General features: G+C 35.0%; 1 protein-coding gene across 3 annotated transcripts in view; it reads right to left on the bottom strand.

The window, feature by feature from the left end:
- grin2aa (glutamate receptor, ionotropic, N-methyl D-aspartate 2A, a) overlaps window positions 1-20,648 on the bottom strand; it is a 486,150-nt gene that overhangs the window by 19,763 nt on the left and 445,739 nt on the right. For all 3 annotated transcript variants that reach the window (XM_061981593.1, XM_061981594.1, XM_061981592.1), the window contains 2 exons: window positions 14,399-14,488; window positions 5,676-5,773 (listed from right to left, as the gene is read on the bottom strand). In XM_061981593.1, coding sequence (XP_061837577.1) covers window positions 5,676-5,773; window positions 14,399-14,488 — 188 coding nt within the window. The remainder of the gene's footprint in view (window positions 1-5,675; window positions 5,774-14,398; window positions 14,489-20,648) is intronic.

Genomic DNA, 20,648 nt, shown 5'->3' with positions numbered 1-20,648 from the left:
CTCTGCCCGTCCATTGTATCCGGTCTCCCCTAGAGGGTGTGTGTGTGTGTGTGGGGGGGGGGTTACCCACATCTGCGGTCCTCTCCAAGGTTTCTCATAGTCATTCACATCCCACTGGGTTGTGAGTTTTTCCTTGCCCTTATGTGGGCGCTGAACCGCGAATGCCGTTGTGGCTTGTGCAGCCCTTTGAGACTCTTGTGATTTAGGGCTATATAAATAAACATTGATTGATTGTGGGGGTGTTCGGCTCCAACTTACTTGTGACCCTGAGGACAAGCCGCGTTTGGTGGATGGTTGGATGCACGTTACTGGACTATTGTTACTTCCAACAAGGCAAGACGGATTACTTCAACCCCTGTTCTGTTAGTTGTTTTGTTTGTTCGTGACTACAAAACCTAAAGTCCAGAATTCCTTATGTACATGGAACTTGGGAAATGTATAGATGGGTGCATATATATATATATATATATATATATATGTTTTAATAAGGTTATCCAAAAAATAGTGCTCGATACCGTAGTAGAGCGCAATATATGTATGTGTGGGAAAAAAAATCAGGAGATGAAAATCTCCTGATGATTGAGGGTACCCCCCCTCATGAAACAGGCCTGTAGAGATGAAATAGTCTTGTGATTTTTTTTCCCACACATACATATATATATATATATATATATACATATGTATATATATATATATATATATATATATATATATATATATATATATATATGCACCCATCTATACATTTCCCAAGTATATACATATGTATATATATATATATATATATATATATATATATATATATATATATACCAAGTATATACATATGTATATATATATATATATATATATATATATATATATATATATATATATATATATATATATATATATATATATATGTATATACATATGTATATATATATATATATATATATATATATATATATATATATATATATATATATATATATATATATATATATATATATATACTGTATATATATATATATATATATTGCAGTGTGTATATTGTACATATTACATATTGTTATGAAGGTGTCTGTTACTACATTATATATATATACTTGCAGTTAGGGCTGGGCGATATATCGAATATACTCGCGGGTTTGTTTCTGTGCGATATAGAAAATTACTATATTGTGATACTCGAGTATACTTACTCATACATTTGCTTTTAGCTGTGGGCATTACACTACAGGCGTTTCTCACTCTTTCTTGTCTGTCCTTCTCACAGAGACATAAAACAAGCGCACCTTCTTACATACGTCACATACTGTCGCACGTGCAACGTCATACGCTCTCGCGGAGCAGAGAGGTAGCGGCATGGGTAACGTTAGCTGTGATGCTAGCGGTGCGGTGCGAGTGGTAATACGAGAGAGAGAAGGTGCGAATCTGGTAACAAATGAAGGAAGAATTAATTCCAAGAAAAACAGCACGGGGTCCATCGTCTGGCGGTGGTTTGGCTTCAAGCGAGAAGATGTCGAACAGACAACCGTAATATGTGAAGTGTGGGGCAAAAGTGTTGCTACAAAAAGTAGCAACACTGCTAATTTGTACCATCGTTTGAAAAGTCACTCGCTAGAGAATGAAGAGTGATTGGAACTCTGCATGTCAACATCTCCAGCCGGTGCCACACCCACAAAATGCCCAAGCAACCATTTCCACATCAACACAGTATGAAAAAAATAGTCAACAACAGAAGGAGATAACGTCCGCAGTAACCTACCACATAGCGAAGGACATACACTATTTGATTTCCTATTATGCAGCTCATTTTTATTTGACAGTTTTTTAAAAATCTTGTGTGACATCATGCACAAAAGTGCACTTTATTTGTTTTAAACTATTGTAGTGGCGTTCTGTACAAAAAGTGCACTTTAATTTAGTGTTGTTTTGAAATGTGATCTTAGTGACATCATGCACAAAAGTGCACTAATAGCTTGTTTTAAAATGTCTCTGACAATCTTGCACTTTCTGTTTTGGCAACTACATGAATGTTTGTGCCACTGCTTCATAACTGTTTAATAAATACAGTTTTGGTAAATTGACTTAGTTGTGATTTCCCTCTCTGCATGAAAGTTTAAAATGAGCATGTATTAATGCAGTATGAAGAAGAATGTTTTAATGTAGACACATAGAATCATCATACTGCTGCGATTATATGCATCAAGTGTTCATTCAAGGCTAAGGCAAAATATCGAGATATATATCGTGTATCGTCACATGGCCTAACAATATCCAGATATTAATAAAAAGCCATATCGCCCAGCCCTAATTGCAGTGTGTATATTGTACACATTACATATTGTTATGAAGGTGTATGTTACTACATTATACATATACTCGCAGTGTGTATATTGTACATATTACATATTGTTATGAAGGTGTCTGTTCCTACATTATATATATACTTGCAGTGTGTATATTGTACATATTACATATTGTTATGAAGGTGTCGGTTGCTACATTATATATATATACTTGCAGCGTGTATATTATACATATTACATATTGTTATGAAGGTGTCTGCTACTACATTATATATATATATATATATATATATATATATATATATATATATATATATATATATATATATATATATATATATACTTGCAGTGTGTATATTGTACATATTACATATTGTTATGAAGGTGTCTGTTACTACATTATATACTTGTGTATACATATGTGTTCATGTCTTACATCGGGATTGTGAATGATTCCAAAAAAAGTGCAGTTCCCCTTTAAGGCTGAGGTAATAAAAGAATGAAAAATTGTGCGAATGTAAGAGACACACAGATCTAGTGGTGTAGGGGTGGATTTAGTAGAAGTCCTTGCCTACTTTACTCGCTTTAAAGAAGCCTTTTTTTGTCCAGAAAAACATCAAACGCCTATTTATACTTCACTGCCTCGATTTTGTGTTGTCAGCAGATCAGGCTACACTTTGTGTGTGTGTGTGTGTGTGTGTGTGTGTGTGTTTGTGTGTGTGTGTGTGTGTGTATGTGTGTGTGCGTGTGAATGTGTGTGTGTGTGTGTGTGTGTGTGTGTGTGTGTGTGTGTGTGTGTGTGTGTGTGTGTGTGTGCGCGTGAATGTGTGTGTGTGTGTGCGTGTGTGTGTGTGTGTGTGTGTGTGTGTGTGTGTGTGTGTGTTCTTGTATTTCCACCCTTCTTGAGACATCAACAGGGAAAAGTAGCTTCCATATTTCAACCTGTGAGCAAGTGAGGACATAAATCATGGTCCCAATAAAAGAAAAGCATTGCATCTAATAGAGAATGTCTCATTTGCACCCCTGGTGGTGAAATCTATCAAAATGAGGGTGGTCCCAAAAAGGAGGGATTTTTCAAATTGACTGTGTGTCTCTTTTAAAAGTGCTCCCCTTCTGGTCAACATATGAAATAACAAGTGTGTGTAAGACATTTGAAATGTGCCCCCTTTGGCCAAAATGTATTAAAATAAATAAATACATATGTACGTATATAGATACATACAGTAATAACTTGAAATAAATATTGAAGAATAAAAAACAATTACACACACAAAATTCTAAATACATTTTTTTTTTACTAAAAGCAGTCTTTTTCTCACAATGTGTCGACTTTTTTTCTCATAGAATTGGGAGCAATTTCTGAAATTAGTTCTGCTTCTGTAAAATTGCAATCTTTCCTCGTACAATTATTACTTTTTTATGTAAAATTATTACTTTTTAGTGAAAAATTGTGACATTTGTCATATACAATTCTGACCTTTATCACAATATTGCCAATTTTTTGGTTGTTCTGGTAAAATAGTGAAATTTTTTTGAAACTCCGATTATTATTATAATATTGCCAACATTTTACTGTTTTCTTATAAAATTGTGACTTTTGTCGTGTAAAATGACGACTCTTTTCATAAAATTGCCAAAATGTAAACTTCCAACGTTTATCATAATAATGCACAAATGTTCAGTTTTTCTCGTAAAACTATTATTTTTTTATGTTAAATTATTACTTTTTAATGCAAAATGGTGACATTTGACATTTAAAAAATTCTGACTTTTATCACTTTTCTTGTAAAATTGCGACTGTTATTGAGTAAAATTCCAACTTTTATCATAATAAGGTAAAATATGTGTTAGATTATAAGGCAATGCGTATATTGTATTGTGCACTTATATTGCCATATATCAGCTGCTGTGTGGAAGTGTGGGGGAACACATATAAGAGTAACATAAAGGCATTGTATCAACTACAGAAAAGAGCTATAAGGATTATTCATAAAGTAGATTACTTAGAACACACTAACATATTATTTATTAATTCGGGTTTATTGAAATTTCAGGAGCTAGCAAAGTTACAGACATTATGTGTCATGTTTAAGGCTAAAAGTAAAACATTACCAGCAAATTTACAAAAAATGTTTGTCATCACTTCTGAGAATGAAAAGCGTAGAAGAAAAGGTCATTTCCAACATCAGTATTCAAGGACAACTTTAAAACAAATGGGTGGCGTGGCGAAGTTGGTAGAGTGGCCGTGCCAGCAATCGGAGGGTTGCTGGTTACTGGGTTTCAATCCCCACCTTCTACCATCCTAGTCACGTCCGTTGTGTCCTTGGGCAAGACACTTCACCCCTTGCTCCTGATGGCTGCTGGTTAGCGCCTTGCATGGCAGCTCCCGCCATCAGTGTGTGAATGGGTGAATGCGGAAATACTGTCAAAGCCCTTTGAGTACCTTGAAGGTAGAAAAGCGCTATAAAAGTATAACCCATTTATTATTTATTTATTTATCATATCAGTGGTGTGGGTTAAACTATGGAATTCTCTTTACAATGAGATAATAGACTGTAAAAATATATTCCAATTGAAAACAATATATAAAGACAGAACAATAAGATCACATGGACAGCCATAAGTGTTTACATTTTGGTTTATATTTATTATTTTACTTATTTTTTGCCTGGTTTTGTATTTGTTTTGTATCATCCCGAGAGGTGTATATTACTTTTGTTTTTTTTGTTCGGTTTGTACTTCATGAAGTTTTGCACTTGTTGTGTTTTTTTGTTTGTTTTCGTTATAATTGGATGTAATTGTTGGTTTATATGATATCATTAAGTAAGACTACGTGTTATGTTGAAGGGGGCAGGAAAATATAAGATTTTTCTTCATCCTGCTCTTTCTCAGGCATTGGTGTGTAAATGTATAATTGAATAATTGTGGTATAATTGTCTATCGATCAAAGATGCACATCAATGAAGGAGATAAATAAAAATGAATGAATGAATGAATGAATAATATTGCACAATTGCAAATGTTCAGTTTTTCTCGTAATATTTTGACTTGCGTTGAGTAAAATCACGACTTTTATTAGAACACTGCCGATATTCTAAGTTTTTCTTGTGAAATTGTGACCTTTTTCTTGTGAAATTCCGACTCATTTTTCACCACAAGCTTTTTTATATTTGCATAGTTGGTATATATTATTAATGTTGTAAATACACATCTTTATATATCTAGAATGGGTGCTCCTAAAGAGGGAGGCACAAATACAAGAATATGTGTGTGTGTGTGTGTGTGTGTGTGTGTGTGTGTGTGTGTGTGTGTGTGTGTGTGTGTGTGTGTGTGTGTGAGAGAGAGAGAGAGTGCAACACTATGCATGCGAGTGTTCCTCACCGTCTCCGATGATGGCCAGAATCGCCAGGTCCACCTGTCGCTTCCAGTACGATCCTTTTTGCAGCGCGATGCCGTAGCCGGTGGTGGCAAAGATGTACCTGAATGAAGCAAGGTCCGAATAAACACACACACACACACACCCGCATACGCACACGCACATGATTGGGTAGACACGTTAGACGGGCGTCAACACGTCACTGGTGATAAATGAACACGGCATGCGCTGGAATTTGAGATCACATACTGTTTTGCTCCAGGGCTCCCCCTTCAGTCGCGAAGTGAAACTAACAAAATGTGCATTTGTTCAAGGACAAACAGACCAATAAGGAACGCTCACATTGACTTATGAGAGCGCCAACACCTATGTAAAGTAGGTGGTGATATTATTATATAACAACAATAATTCACTGTACGGATATGTTTGTGAATGTCATGTCAATGCTGGTGAAAATTCTAGTCCGTTACAGTATTTTACAATATTTTCTTTTCTATATAGCATTTTTTTTTTTTTTCCAAAACATGAATTTCAGCCCAAATGATATATGTCTGATGTCAAGGGTGTCCAAAGTGCGGCCATTCTAAAAATATTAGTACAAAACAAATAATAATAAAAAAAAGTGGAATAAAAGAGCAAATACACATATTTTTCGGACTAAAAGTCGCAGTTTTTTTCATAGTTTGGCCGGGCTCCAGTGCGACTTATATATGTTTATTTCCTTCTTTATTATGCATTTTCGGCAGGTGCGACTTATACTCCGGTGAGATTTATACTCCGAAAATTACGGTAGGTGAAATTTAAGGAGAACAAGTTGCAATGTTGACTCTGATAACACAAAGCCAACATAAAATACTGTTTTTTCTCTTCAAAACTATTATAAAAAATGAAGCATCAAAATCAATGTTGTTATGAATTATTGACCTATTGAAGGCTCCAATTACTTCACATCAAATGTTCCACTTTGAAATATTTTTTGGTGGAAAATATTGTGTTTGCCATAAAAAAATATGTTTTCTATGACAAAAAGGTTATACAACTAACAGATAAAAACCCAACACAAAATTAACATTTGAAATCGAAGAATAGATCCGAAATTGCTGTAAAGATTTAAGCAATATAAGTAAAAAAATAAATAATGCATTACTTATTTTTAAAGACTTGTATGCGTTGGACCCTTTTAGATCTCTGAGAAGTTTAGTGTGTTTTTTTTAACATTAAAACTGTCATTGCTTAAAAAATAATAATGCATCAAAATCAATGTTGTTATGAATAATTGACCTATTGAAGTCTCCAATTATTTCACATCAAATATTCCACTTTGAAATATGTTTTGGTGGAAAATATTGCATATTTGTTTGTTTGTCATAAAAAGTATGTTTTCTATGACAAAAAGGGGATAAAACTAACAGAATAAAACCGAACACAAAATAAAAATGTATAATCTACAAATAGATCTGAAGTTGCTGTAAATATTTAGGCACTATAAGTACAAAATAAATAAATAATTTATTACTTATTTTGAACACTTTCATGTGTGGGACCCTTTTGGATCCCTAAGAACTTTAGTGTGATTTAAAAAAAAAATTAAAACTATCATTACTGAAAAAATTATAATGCATCAAAATCGATGTTGTTATGAAATATTGACCTATTGAAGGCTCCAATTACTTCACATCAAATGTTCCACTTTGAAATATTTTTTGCTGGAAAATATTGTGTTTGCCATAAAAAAAATATGTTTTCTATGACAAAAAGGGAATAAAACTAACAGATTAAAACCCGACACAAAATGAAAACGTATAACCGAGGAATAGATCTGAAGTTGCTGTAAAGATTTAAGCACTATAAGTAAAAAATAAATAAATAATGTGTTACTTATTTTTAACACTTTTATACCCTTTTGGATCCCATAGTGGGATTTTTTTTTAAAATTTTTTACAAACTGTCTTTGCTCAAAAAATGATAATGAATCAAAATCCATGTTGTTACGAATAATTTGTTACTTCAGGTCAAAAATTCTACCTTTAAATGTTTTGGGGGAAATATTGCATATTTTGGGTTTTGCCTTAAAAAACAGGATTTTCTTTAACAAAAAGGGCATAAAACCTAACAAAAAACAAAACAAAACTTGTTATCAACAGTTACTGTAGATTTGAGGTAGATCTAGAGATTTAAGCGTTGACAAAATAAAATTAATATCTGACTTATTTTTAACATTTTTATGACTGAGAACTTAAAGGTTAAAAAATATAAATATTGTATTGGTTTAAAAAATAACAAATATCAACATGGCCGTCGCATGCATCAGATATTTCAAGTTTCATGTTGCATTTCACCTGTTTGTTCTTTTATTCCACTTTTTTAATGATTTTTCTGTACTGGTATTTTTTAGAATGTGCCACAAGCCGTCAAAAAAAATGCTTTGGGCCGCACTTTAGACATTCCTCATTAAGATGGTTGTAAACAGTTTTTTATGCTTTATAGATGACAATATTTGATTTATTGATAACAATCCTACTTTGCAAACATTTGTTCACCACGGTCACGCCTAGAACCAATTAGCCACAATAAAGGAGGGACGGCTCTAAAGTTACTGTTGCTTTAAAGAACACAACTAATGGCAGGTTCACACCAAACTTAAACAAGAGGCAAAATTATTGCTCCAAAATCCATTTTCACCACAGTAACTAGGAGGCAGAGGACAATAACACTCTCCTCAACAAAACATTAACATCTAGTATTTGGATTTTGTGCCGGTGGATTATAAGAAGTTTATAAAGTTAGCATCAGAATGCAAAAATAAGTAGTAGAATAAAAAGTAGAAGAAGTAGAAGTAAAAGATGAAAAAGAAGAACAAAAAGAAGAAGAAGTAGAACAAGAAGTAGAAGACAAATAAGTAGTAGTAGAATACTAATAATAAGTAGTAGTAGAAGAAGAAGTAGTAGTAGTAGTAGTAGTAGAAGAAGAAAAAGTATTAGCAGAAGAATAAGAAGAAGTAGTAGTAAAAGGAGAATAAGACGACGTAACAGAAAAATAAGTAGTAGTAAAAGAATAAGAAGAAGTAGTAGTAAAAGGAGAAGACGATGACGTGACAGAAGAAGGAGTAGTAAAAGAATCAGAAGAAGTAGTAGTAGAAGAAGTAGTAGTAGTAAAATAAGTAGTAGTAGTAGTAGTAGAAGTTAAAAGTTAAAGTACCAATGATTGTCACACACACACTAAGTGTGGTGAAATTTGTCCTCTGCATTTGACCCAACCCCCTGGGAGGTGAGGGGAGCAGTGGGCAGCAGTGGGCAGCAGCGGTGCCACGCCCGGGAATCATTTTTGGTGATTTAACCCCCAATTCCAACCCTTGATGCTGAGTGCCAAGCAGGGAGGTAATGGGTCCCATTTTTTATAGTCTTTGGTATGACTCGGCCGGGGTTTGAACTCGCAACCTACTGATCTCAGGGCGGACACTCTAACCACTAGGCCACTGAGTAGGTAAGAAGAAGAAGAAGAAGAAGAAGAAGAAGAAGAAGATAAAGAAGAAGAAGAAGAAGAAGAAGAAAAAGAAGAAGAAGGAAAAGAAGTAGTAGTAGTAGAAGAAGTAGTAGTAGAAAAAGAAGTAGTAGGAGAAGAATAAGAAGAAGTAGTAGTAACAGAAGAAGTAGAAGTAAAAGAAGAATAAGTAGTAGTAGAAGAAGAAGAAGAAGAAGTAGTAGTAGTAGTAGAAGAAGAAGAAGAAGAAGAAGAAGTAGTAGTAAAATAAGAAGTAGTAGTAAAAGGAGAAGTAGTAGTAAAAGGAGAAAAAGACGACATAACAGAAGAAGTAGTAGCAGAAGAAAAAGAAGAAGAAAAAGAAGAAGAAAAAGAAGAAGACGTGGTAAAAGAAGAAGTAGGAGTAGTAAAAGGAGAAGAAGTAGAAGTAAAAGAAGAAGAAGTAGTAGTAGAAGAAGAAGAAGTAGTAGTAGTAAAAGAAGAAGAAGTAGTAGTAGAAGAAGAAGAATAAGTAGTAATGGTAGAAGAAGTAGTAGTAGAGGAAGAAGAAGAAGTAGTAGTAGTAAAAGGAGAAGTAGTAGAAGTAAAAGAAGAAGTAGTAGTAGTAGAAGAAGATAAAGTAGTAGTAGAAGAAGAAGAAGTAGTAGTAGTAAAAGAAGAAGAAGTAGTAGTAGAAAAATAAGAATAAGTAGTAATGGTAGAAGAAGAAGAAGTAGTAGTAGAGGAAGAAGAAGAAGTAATATGGTAGTAATGGTAGAAGAAGTAGTAGTAAAGGAAGAAGAAGAAGTAGTAGAAGTAAAAGAAGAAGTAGTTGTAATAGAAGAAGATGAAGTAGTAGTAGAAGAAGAAGTAGTAGTAGTAGTAAAAGAAGAAGAAGTACAGTTTGTAGTAGTAGAAGAAGAAGACGACATAACAGCAGAAGAAGAAGCATATGCATTGATTATAAATTTAGCATCAGAAGGCTAAAATAAGTCATAGAAGAAAAAGTAGAAGAAGAAAACAAAGTAGAAGAAGAAGTAGTAGAAAATAAAGAAGTAGTAGTAGTAGTAGAAGAAGTAATAGTAGTAGAAGAAGAAGAAGTAGTAGTAGAAGAAGAAGAAGTAGTAGTAGAAGAAGAAGTAGTAGTAGAAGAAGAAGAAGAAGAAGTAGTAGAAGAAGTAGTAGAAAAATAATACGTATAAGTAGTAGTAGAAGAAGAAGTAATAGGAGTAGAAGAAGAAGTAATAGCAGTAGTAGAAGTAATAGTAGTAGTAGAAGAAAGGAGTAGTAATAGTAGAAGAAGACACCGTAACAGAAGAAGACGATGAAAAAGAAGAAGTAGAGCAAGAACTGGAAGAATAATAATAAGTAGCAGTAGTAGTAGAAGAATAAGAAGAAGTAGTAGTAGAAAAATAAGAAGAAGTAGTAGTAGTAGAAGAATAAGAAGAAGTAGTAGTAGAAGAAGAATAAGAAGAAATAGTAGTAGAAGAAGAATTAGAAAAAGAAGTAGTAGAAGAATACGAAGTATTAGTAGAAGAATAAGAAGTACTAGTAGAAGAATAAGAAGTAATAGTAGTAGAAGAAGAAGTAGTAGTAGAATAATAAGAAGGATTAGAAGAAGAAGAAGAAGAAAAAGAAGAAGAAGAAGAAGAAGAAGAAGAAGAAGAAGAAGAAGAAGAAGAAGAAGAAGAAGAGGAAGAAAAAGAAGAAGAAGAGGAATATATAGAAGAGTGCCCTCAACTTAAAGGTATGTCCATGCTGCATCATTGATGAATCATGTTAACACCTGTGTGACTTTGGCAGCGATGGCGTGTAGAAAAGGTTTTGTTCAGAGACAGGAAGTCTTTTTGCCAGTAGGAGGCCATGATGACACTAAATGTTGGAAGGTGACAGGAAGTAGGATTCTACTTTCACTTGCCAAGGCAATGGTCAGAAACTTGATGAGCAGCCTGTTTGGGTCAACTTCTTGCATCCTAATGCTCTTTTTTTTACAATTTGCTTTATAATCCACGACAACAGAACCTGGACCTGAATGGCCCATGGTCTTAAGATCCTGCTGAGGGGAGTTTGTTGTTTGGAGTCAGCAGCAGATGGCCAGTGTGGCAAAAACATCCTCCGTCAAAACAACAACAAAGTTCAGTCTCATTAACCACAATGTGTTGTCCAGACTGACTAAACGTGCAAACACACCCTTTTACTGAGGTCCACCACCATACTGATACCGTCCAATATCAGCTATAGAACAAGCAGGCATCATATATCTTACATCTTAACGTCCTCCAATAAACACACAATTTATTATATGTTGTTAAAGTAATTTACAAAAAGGTAAACATGCGTGGCTATAGTCTACTTAGTAGCTACTTAGTAGCTAGCAGCTACACGACAGCTAAGCACACAATAGCACACAAGCTAGACATGTGTAATAGGTGTCCTATGGAGGTTTATTTGTGTCTTTATTACACTTAATCATCACAACGTATCATGTAATTAAGCTTATGATGCAGTAAATTGAATGGTGCGGACACGTTTGTTACTGGATACTTTCTAATTGTGCCTCTGAGACTTTGTATGTGTAAGTAGTATGCAACTATAATTATTTGATACTAGTTTATATTGACAAATGTGCTGTTTTACAGAGTAATATTGTTCAATGAAGGTCAATGTGTGTCTTTATGACGAAAGCTTTTTTTTGACACTAAATTTATGTAACTTAATTTTTTGCATTTGAATTTATTGAACATATTTTTTTTTAATTAAATTATGCTGACAATTTTGTTGAACTCTGACACAGGATCGATTGCTTCAGTCTTAATTTATCGGAAGATGGGTCAAAAGTTTTGAAGCAACACATTTTACATGTTTCCCCTTATTTTTGCAAGTATTGTGGTTTCTGTGTAACATGTTTATGTATGCTTATGGCTATCACATTTCTTCTCTTGGCCTCAGTCTGGATGCCCTCCACAAGAGTCCAGAACACTTCCCCCCCCTCCCCCTCCTTTTTTGTTGCAAGTATTGCGGGTTCTGTGTAACATGTTTACATATGCTTATGGCTATCAAGTTTGTTTTTCCTTGGCCTCAGTCTGAACCCCTTCCCCAAGAGCCCAGTCCGAAACTGACCTTTTTTTTTTTTTTTTATACCCCCCACCCACCCTTCCCCCCTTTTTTGTTGCAAGTGTTGTGGTTTCTGTGAGCTTATGGCTATCAAGGTTTTTTTTTCTTCGCCTCAGTCCGCACCCCATCCCCAAGAGTCCAGTCCGAAGCCGTTTTTTGTTCCCCCCCCCCCCCCCCCCCCCCCCCCTCCCCGCCTCTGCTTTTTTTGTTGCAAGTTGTGTGGTTACTGTGTAACATGTTTTACTTTTTTTCTTGGCCTCAGTCTGGAGACCTCCACCCCAAAAGTCCAGTCAGAAATTGAACCCTTTTTTTAACCACCCCTCCCTTTTTTGTTGTTGCAAGTTTTGTGGTTTCTGTGTATCATGTTTATGTGTGATTATGGCTATCAAATGTTTTCTTTTGGCCTCACTCTGGACAAACTACCCAAGAGTCCAGTTCGAAACTACACCCCCCCCCCCCTTTTTATTTTTCATTGTTGCAAGTTTTGTGTTTCCTGTGTAACATGTTTATGTGTGCTTATGGCTATCGTGTTTTATCTCTTGGCCTCAGTCTGGTGCCCCCTCCCCAAGAGTCGACCGACCTTTATATTATTATTTTTAAATAACCCCCCCCCTTTTTTTTGTCGCAACTTTGGTGGTGTCTGTGTAAGATGTTTATGTGTGCTTATGGGTATCAAGTTTTTTTTCTTGGCCTCAGTCTGGTGCCCCCTCCCCCAAGACCCCAGTCCAAAACAGACCTCTTTTTTTTTTTTTTTTTTACTCCCCCTACAAATCCTCCCCCTTTTTTGTTGCAAGTTTGGTGGTGTCTGTGTAACATGTTTATGTGTGCTTATGGCTATCGAGTTTTCTTTTCTTGGCCTCAGTCTGCGCACCCTACCCCAAGAGCCCAGTCCGAAATGGGGTATTGTGAAGAAGAAGCTGAAAGACACCAGACCCAATAATGCAAAAAAAGTCATTTTGAACATAATCTGGACTGTACATACATTTTTTTTTTGTTTTGTTTTGAAAATGTAATTTTGTTTATAGATTATATGCAATCTGTTGTGTTCCAAAATTGTTCTACTTTCTTTTTTTTTTTTTTTTTTTTCAGTGTACATGAATGAAGGTGTGTGTTGCTGAACCCGACTTGGATTATCTGGACTGGACCTGATTTTTTTTTTTAAAAACCTTTAAACGAAGCTAATTTCATTTACAACCAGGTCTGGTGAAGATAAGGTCCTTTTTTTCTTTTCTTTTTTTTTTTAGATAAGATAAATCAATCTTCTCTCGGATAAAAAAGAAAGTAAAACAATATAAAAATAATTACATTAAAAAAAAAAAAGTAATTAAATGAAAATGTTAGTGGACCAGCAGCACAAACAATCAAGTGTGCTTCAGGGACTGTGTCCCTTGCAGAAGTGTTGTCCATGTTGTGGGAACCAGAATATTGGTAGCAGAAAGAAACAATGAGTGTGAATGGGGGAGGGAGGTTTTTCTGGGGGTGATGCACTAGTTGAAAGTGTATCGTGTGGTTTTTTTTCTATGTTGATTTAATTTAAAAAAATAAAAAAATAAAAAAATAAATTAAAAAAGTCTTTTTTTTTTGCATTATTATTTAGTTTCATATTACTTACACACATCGCAAGTCTCCAAGGCCAAAACATATTAGCAAGTATCCAGTACCAAACGTGTCCGCATCATTCAATTTACCGCATCATGAATTATTGCCTTTAAAAAAACATTTTCCACTCCACGTCAATTTAAAAACAGCAAACGTCTGTCATAGGGTTAGTGTTTGCATACCTACCTTTGTTCTCTGACTAATTTCACTTTATCAAACCCTTTCTGACAACACACACTCAAAAACAAAAGTACAGAGTATTCCTGCTGATATCGTTACGGATCCAGTTGTATCGAGACACGCCTAAAGAGCAGCTTAAATTAAATAAAAATAATATGAATATCTGTATTTTGTAATAAAATTGGTGATGTTTAGTACACTGAAGAAACAACAACAAAAGTTAAGTTTTAGGCGAAAAATGTGACATAAAAATGACATTATTTCAGATGGGAATGGCAACATAAAACAGGAATACCCACCATGGGGGGTTCTATGGAAACAGACTCATTGAACAGAAAGTCAAATAAACGCATATACTGTATCAAAGTTGAGTTACCCGCTGCCAATGGTCACCAGCTTACACCCCTCGTCTCTGCCGGCCATGTAGTTCAACACCGCCGCGTCATAGATGAAGGCGTCCAGTTTCCTGCGGAGACGGAGCATCAGACAAACGGGAGTTTGGGGTGAGTCTATTCAAAGAGTGAGTATGACAGGTCCGCGGGCCGGGCAGGGAGCAGCAGGCGCATTGATTTCCACAACGTCGTGTTTGCGGCGATCAATTCGGCGTTAAATCATCTCCAACAGGACTTGGATCAGAGCGTTATCCAACACACACAAACACACACACACAGAGGAGGGAGGGGCTGCAGGTCAATACACACACTCGACTGATAATGGGCCCTGAGAGGCACTTGTGGCGACAAACTTTAAACAAACACAAACCTTTTTCTCACACACATTCTTGTATTTCTTACCTTCTTGAGACCTCCGAAAAATGCCTCCCTCTTTAGGAGCAGCCTTTGTAGATATATAAAGATTTGTATTTACAATAATATAATACTACTCATAATATCTACATATTTTGCAAATATAAAAAAGCTTGTTGTGAAAAATGAGTTGGAATTTCACAAGAAAAAGGTAGCAATTTCACAAGAAAAACTTTGAATTTTGGCAGTATAATAATAAAAGTCGTAATTTTGCTCAACGCAAGTCAACGTTTTACAAGAAAAACCGAACATTTGTGCAATTATATGATAAAATTTGGAATTTTACTCAATAACAGTCGCAGTTTTAGAAGAAATGCTTAACATTTTGGCAATTTTATGAAAAGAGTCGTAATTTTACTCGACAAAAGTCACAATTTTATAAGAAAACTTAAACATTGTTGGCAATATTATAATAATACTTGGCAAAATGATGACAAAAGTCATAATTTTACTAAAAAAATGTAGCTATTTTCCAAGAACAACAAAAATATTGGCAATACTGTGATAAAAGTCATAATTTTATGTGACAAATGTCACCATTTTGCAATAAAAAGTAATCATTTTACATAAAAAAGTAATAATTTTACGAGAAAATATTGCAATATTAGAGAAACAGAAAGAATATGAGAATGTGTTCCCAATTTTATAAGAAAAAAGTTGACACATTGTGGGAAAAACCCTATTTTTATTTTTGTTGTTGTTGTTTTTTTGGAGTTTTTTGTTTGTAATTGGTTTTCAAACTTCATTATTTACTTCACGTTACTACAGTATGTCTCTATATACATATTTTATTGTTGTTATAAATTTAGGACCACCCTTTCTAGATGTATAAAGAAGTGTATTTACAATATTAATAATATATACATACTTTCCAAATATAAAAAAAGCTTGTTGTGAAAAATTAATTGGAATTTCACAAGAAAAAGGTCACAATTTCACAAGAAAAAGTTAAAATGTTGGCAGTTTTATAATAAAAGTCGTAATTTTACTCAACGCAAGTCAAAATTGTATAAGAAAAACTGAACATGTGTGCAATACTATGATAAAAGTTGGAATTTTACTCAATAACAGTCGCAATTTTAGAAGAAAAGCTTACAATGTTGGCAATGTTATGAAAAGAGTCGTAATTTTACTCGACAAAAGTCACAATTTTATAAGAAAACTTAAAACAATTTGGCAATATTAAAATAATAAAAATCTGAATTTAACTAAAAAAAAATCACTATTCTACAAGAACAACAAACACATTGGCAGTACTGTGACAAATGTCACCATAAAAAGTTATAATTTTACATAAAACTGTAATCATTTTACATAACAAAGTAATAATTTTACATACAAAAGTAATAATTTTACGAGATATTATTGCAATATTACAGAAACAGAAAGAATATGAGAAATTGTTCCCAATTTTATAAGAAAAAAGTCGACACATTGGGATAAAAAGACTGCTTTTAGTTATTTTTTCATTTTTTGTTTATAATTGGTTTTTAATCTTCATTATGTACTTCACGTTATTACAGTATGTCTCTATATACATTTGTTTTGTTTTGTTTAATTAATTTTGGCCAAAGGGGGCTCATTTCAATTTCTTACACTTATACTTTCTTGTTATTACATGTTAGCCAGAGGGGGCGCATTTTAAATTGTTACACACACTTGTTATTTTGTATGTTGACCAGAGGGAGAGCACTTTTAAATGCGACACACAGTCAATTTGAAAATTCCCTCCTTTTTGGGACCACCCTCATTTTGATAGATTTCATCACCAGGGGTGCAAATGAGACATTCTCTATTCGATGCAATACTTTTCTGTATTGAGACCATGATTTATGTCCTCACTTGTTCACACCTCCTCATATGAAAGCTACTTTTACTTCTTTATGTCTCAAGAAGGGTAGAAATACAAGAACAAGAAGGGTAGAAATACAAGAACACACACACACACACACACACACACACACACACACACACACACACACACGCATACACACACACACACACACACCCACACACACACATACATACACACACACAAGACTTTGACATTTCCTGTGTAACTGATGCTGTCAAGAACAAACAAACACACACACACGCACACACACGCACACACACACACACACACTGAACTCTGCTAATAGTGCAGCCACAACCTGGCATTTACTGATTTTCACATTTAGCCTTTTAATAAAGCCTTTTGTTGCTTTAAAGCGGTTATTTTAGGACTTGTTTTCCTTACAAAACCCAAAACCAGTGAAGTTGTCACGTTGTGTAAATGGTAAATAAAAACAGAATACAATGATTTGCAAATCCTTTTCAACTTATATTCAATTGAATAGACTGCAAAGACAAGATACTTAACGTTCGAACTGGTAAACTGTGTTATGTTTTGCAATTATTAGCTCATTTGGAATTTGATGCCTGCAACATGTTTAAAATAAGTTGGCACAAGTGGCATAAAAGACTGAGAAAGTTAAAGAATGCTCATCAAACACTTATTTGGAACATCCCACAGGTGAACAGGCTAATTGGGAACAGGTGGGTGCCATGATTGGGTATATAAGCGGCTTCCATGAAATGTTCAGTCATTCACAAACAAGGATGAAGCGAGGGTCACCACTTTGTCAACAAATCTGTGAGCTAATTGTCCAAAAGTTTAAGAACAACATTTCTCAACGAGCTATTGCAAGGAATTTAGGGATTTCACCATCTACGGTCCGTAATATCATCAAAAGGTTCAGACAATCTGGAGAAATCACTGCACATAAGCGATGATATTGCGGACCGTCAATCCCTCAGGCGGAACTGCATCAACAAGCGACATCAGTGTGTAAAGGATATCACCACATGGGCTCAGAAACACTTCAGAAACCACTGTCAGTAACTACAGTTGATCGCTACATCTGTAAGTGCAAGTTAAAACTCTACTATGCAAAGCCAAAGCCGTTTATCAACAGCACCCAGAAACGCCGCCGGCTTCGCTGGGCCCGAGCTCATCTAAGATGGACTGATGCAAAGTGGAAAAATGTTCTGTGTTCTGACGAGTCCACATTTCAAATTTGTTTTTGGAAACTGTGGACGTCGTGTCCTCCGGACCAAAGAGGAAAAGAACCATAAAGTTGATTTGCTTTGATTTGATCCGGAAAGTTCTCGGCGCAAAGTTGAAAAGCCAGCATCTGTGATGGTATGGGGGTGTATTAGTGCCCAAGGCATGGGTAACTTACACGTCTGTGAAGGCACCATTAATGCTGAAAGGTACATACAGGTTTTGGAGCGACATTTGTTGACATCCAAGCAACGTTATCATAGACGGCCCTGCTTATTTCAGCAAGACTATGCCAAGCCACGTGTTTCAACAGCGTGGCTTCATAGTAAAATAGTGTGGGTACTAGACTGGCCTGCCTGTAGTCCAGACCTGTCTCCCATTGAAAATGTGTGTCGCATTATGAAGCCTAAAATACCACAATGGAGACCCCCGGACTGTTGAACAACTTAAGCTGTACATCAAGCAAGAATGGGAAATAATTCCACCTGAAAAGCTTAAAAAATGTGTCTCCTCAGTTCCCAAATGTTTACTGAGTGCTGTTAAAAGGAAAGGCCATGTAACACAGTGGTAAAAATGCCACTGTGCCAACTTTTTTTGCAATGTGTTGCTGCCATTAAATTCTAAGTTAAAGATTATTTGAAAAAAAAAAAAAAAAAGTTTCTCAGTGTGAACATTAAATATCTTGTCTTTGCAGTCTATTCAATTAAATATAAGTTGAAAAGGATTTGCAAATCATTGTATTATGGGTTTTTTTTTACCATTTACACAACATTCCGACTTTACTGGTTTTGGGTTTTGTATTATATAAATAAGTTATTGAAAACATAACATTGAGGGAATAATAGTAAAATTATTACTAATTAAGATAGAAAACAACACAGTAAAATAATAAAAATCAGATGATTAACAAAAAGCCTGATTAAAAAGTTACGGTTTTAGACTTTTGAAAACATGTTTCAATGCGCTCTGCAGTCCTGAGGCAGGCTGTTCCACAACTGGGGGCCAGAGTGGCGGAATGTCGCCTCACTGTGGGTCTTTGTTCTGGTATTTGGTAAAGATAAGAGGACCACATGATCCGCGAGGGTTAATACGGCAAAAAGCAGCTCAGACAGATAAAGAAGGTGCATAAGACATGTAAAAACTAATAGTAGAACTTTAAAATCCATCCTGAAACGGACAAAGGAGCCATTGCGACGACTTTAAAACTGGTGTAATGCGCTCCCGCCCTGCCCTCTGGTCCTCGTCAGCACGCGTGCAGCTGAGTCGTGCAAGTAGCAGGGCTTTGCAATAGTCTGAACGACAGGAAATAAAAGCATACACAACATGTAATGGCAGTTCTTTAGCCAAAATGTTGCATAGATTATGTTTTACAGACCATCTTTTTTTAATTTTTTAATTTTTTTTATTTTACCATCTATTTTATTTTATTACTTTTCATTTTTTAATTAATGTATTTATTCATATTCATATTATTATTTTTTATTTTTTTTTACAAACCATCTTCTTTTTTTTACTTTAATAAAAATTATAAATGTATTATTATCTATATTATTACTATATTATTATTATTTAATTTTTATTAATTAAAAAAAAAAAAATTAGAGCATTATCTGCTTTCTGACTGTGTATTCAGATTGGTGCCCTCCATTTACCTGGAGAGTTAGATTGCAGGAGCTGGGAATGACGTCATAGCCGAGTTGTGAGCATTCCAGTTCGCAAAGTCAAAAAAATAAGATGGCCACATCCACGAAAGCTATTTTAGAGCTTGCCATGTCTGAATGTAAACGACTTATGGTAAAATATGGACTCTTTCTGGATGAAGAGGAAACACGGACGCTATTGCTAGCAATGTAGAACGTATATACCACGTGTAAAACTACATACTTGCAACAATATATCGTATACAGCTAATTTAGTGCGACTAAACTAATCAGAAGTGCAAATAATGGATATTACAAAAGCTTAAATTATTGTTTACATTCAGAGCAGCCGTCTTGGAAGTCAACTCGGGAGTGGTGAGACTGCTGAGACTCTGCGAGTAGGATATCCGACCTCGAGTGGCGTTCCGGTTGAAATTTTGACCAGGAAGTCGGAAATTCCAACTTCTTAGTCCAAATGGAACACATCGTAGTTTACATGCCAAAGTCCTCCTGCAGTCATTTTTAGAGCTTCCATATCGAGTCTACCGACATATAGAATTTGTAACTATACGCTACAGCGAAGGATTTTAGCGTGTATGCGCATGTACGAGCCAGTCCGCCACACAACAAGAGAATCGAGAAAAATAAGGTGGCTTATTGACTACAACTGAATACAAAATGGTGGAGCTGCCCGTGGAGCTGCCCGCCAAAGTCTTGGATTCAGCCCGCGAGACGGCAGGAGTTCAACAAGCAATCTGAGCGTGCAGGGAGTTGAAATACTATATTTAGATACTGTATCTGACAGTTTTATAGATGTTTTATAGATAGTGACTCAAGCCAGTGACCAGTACTTTCTAGATATCACTTGCAAAGCATTTACCTATATGACCCAATCCAAACAACCGACCCTTGTCATGGCGTAGAAAAAATAAAAAATAAAAATAAACCAGCCCTAAAAGTCAACAAACATGGTCACAAATAACACAACCCACTGAACCTTGTGGATATTATAAAAAAAAACATCCAACCACCATAAAAAAGTCAAAATTCCACCCATTACATTACAAAGCATGATGGGAAACATGCAAAAAAAAGTCTCTGCACACATATCCATGTTTGTCACATTTTAGCCAC

This window comes from Nerophis lumbriciformis, linkage group LG24 (assembly GCF_033978685.3).
Source record: "Nerophis lumbriciformis linkage group LG24, RoL_Nlum_v2.1, whole genome shotgun sequence".
NCBI lineage: Eukaryota > Metazoa > Chordata > Actinopteri > Syngnathiformes > Syngnathidae > Nerophis > Nerophis lumbriciformis.
This window is presented reverse-complemented; position numbering and strand designations above follow the sequence as displayed.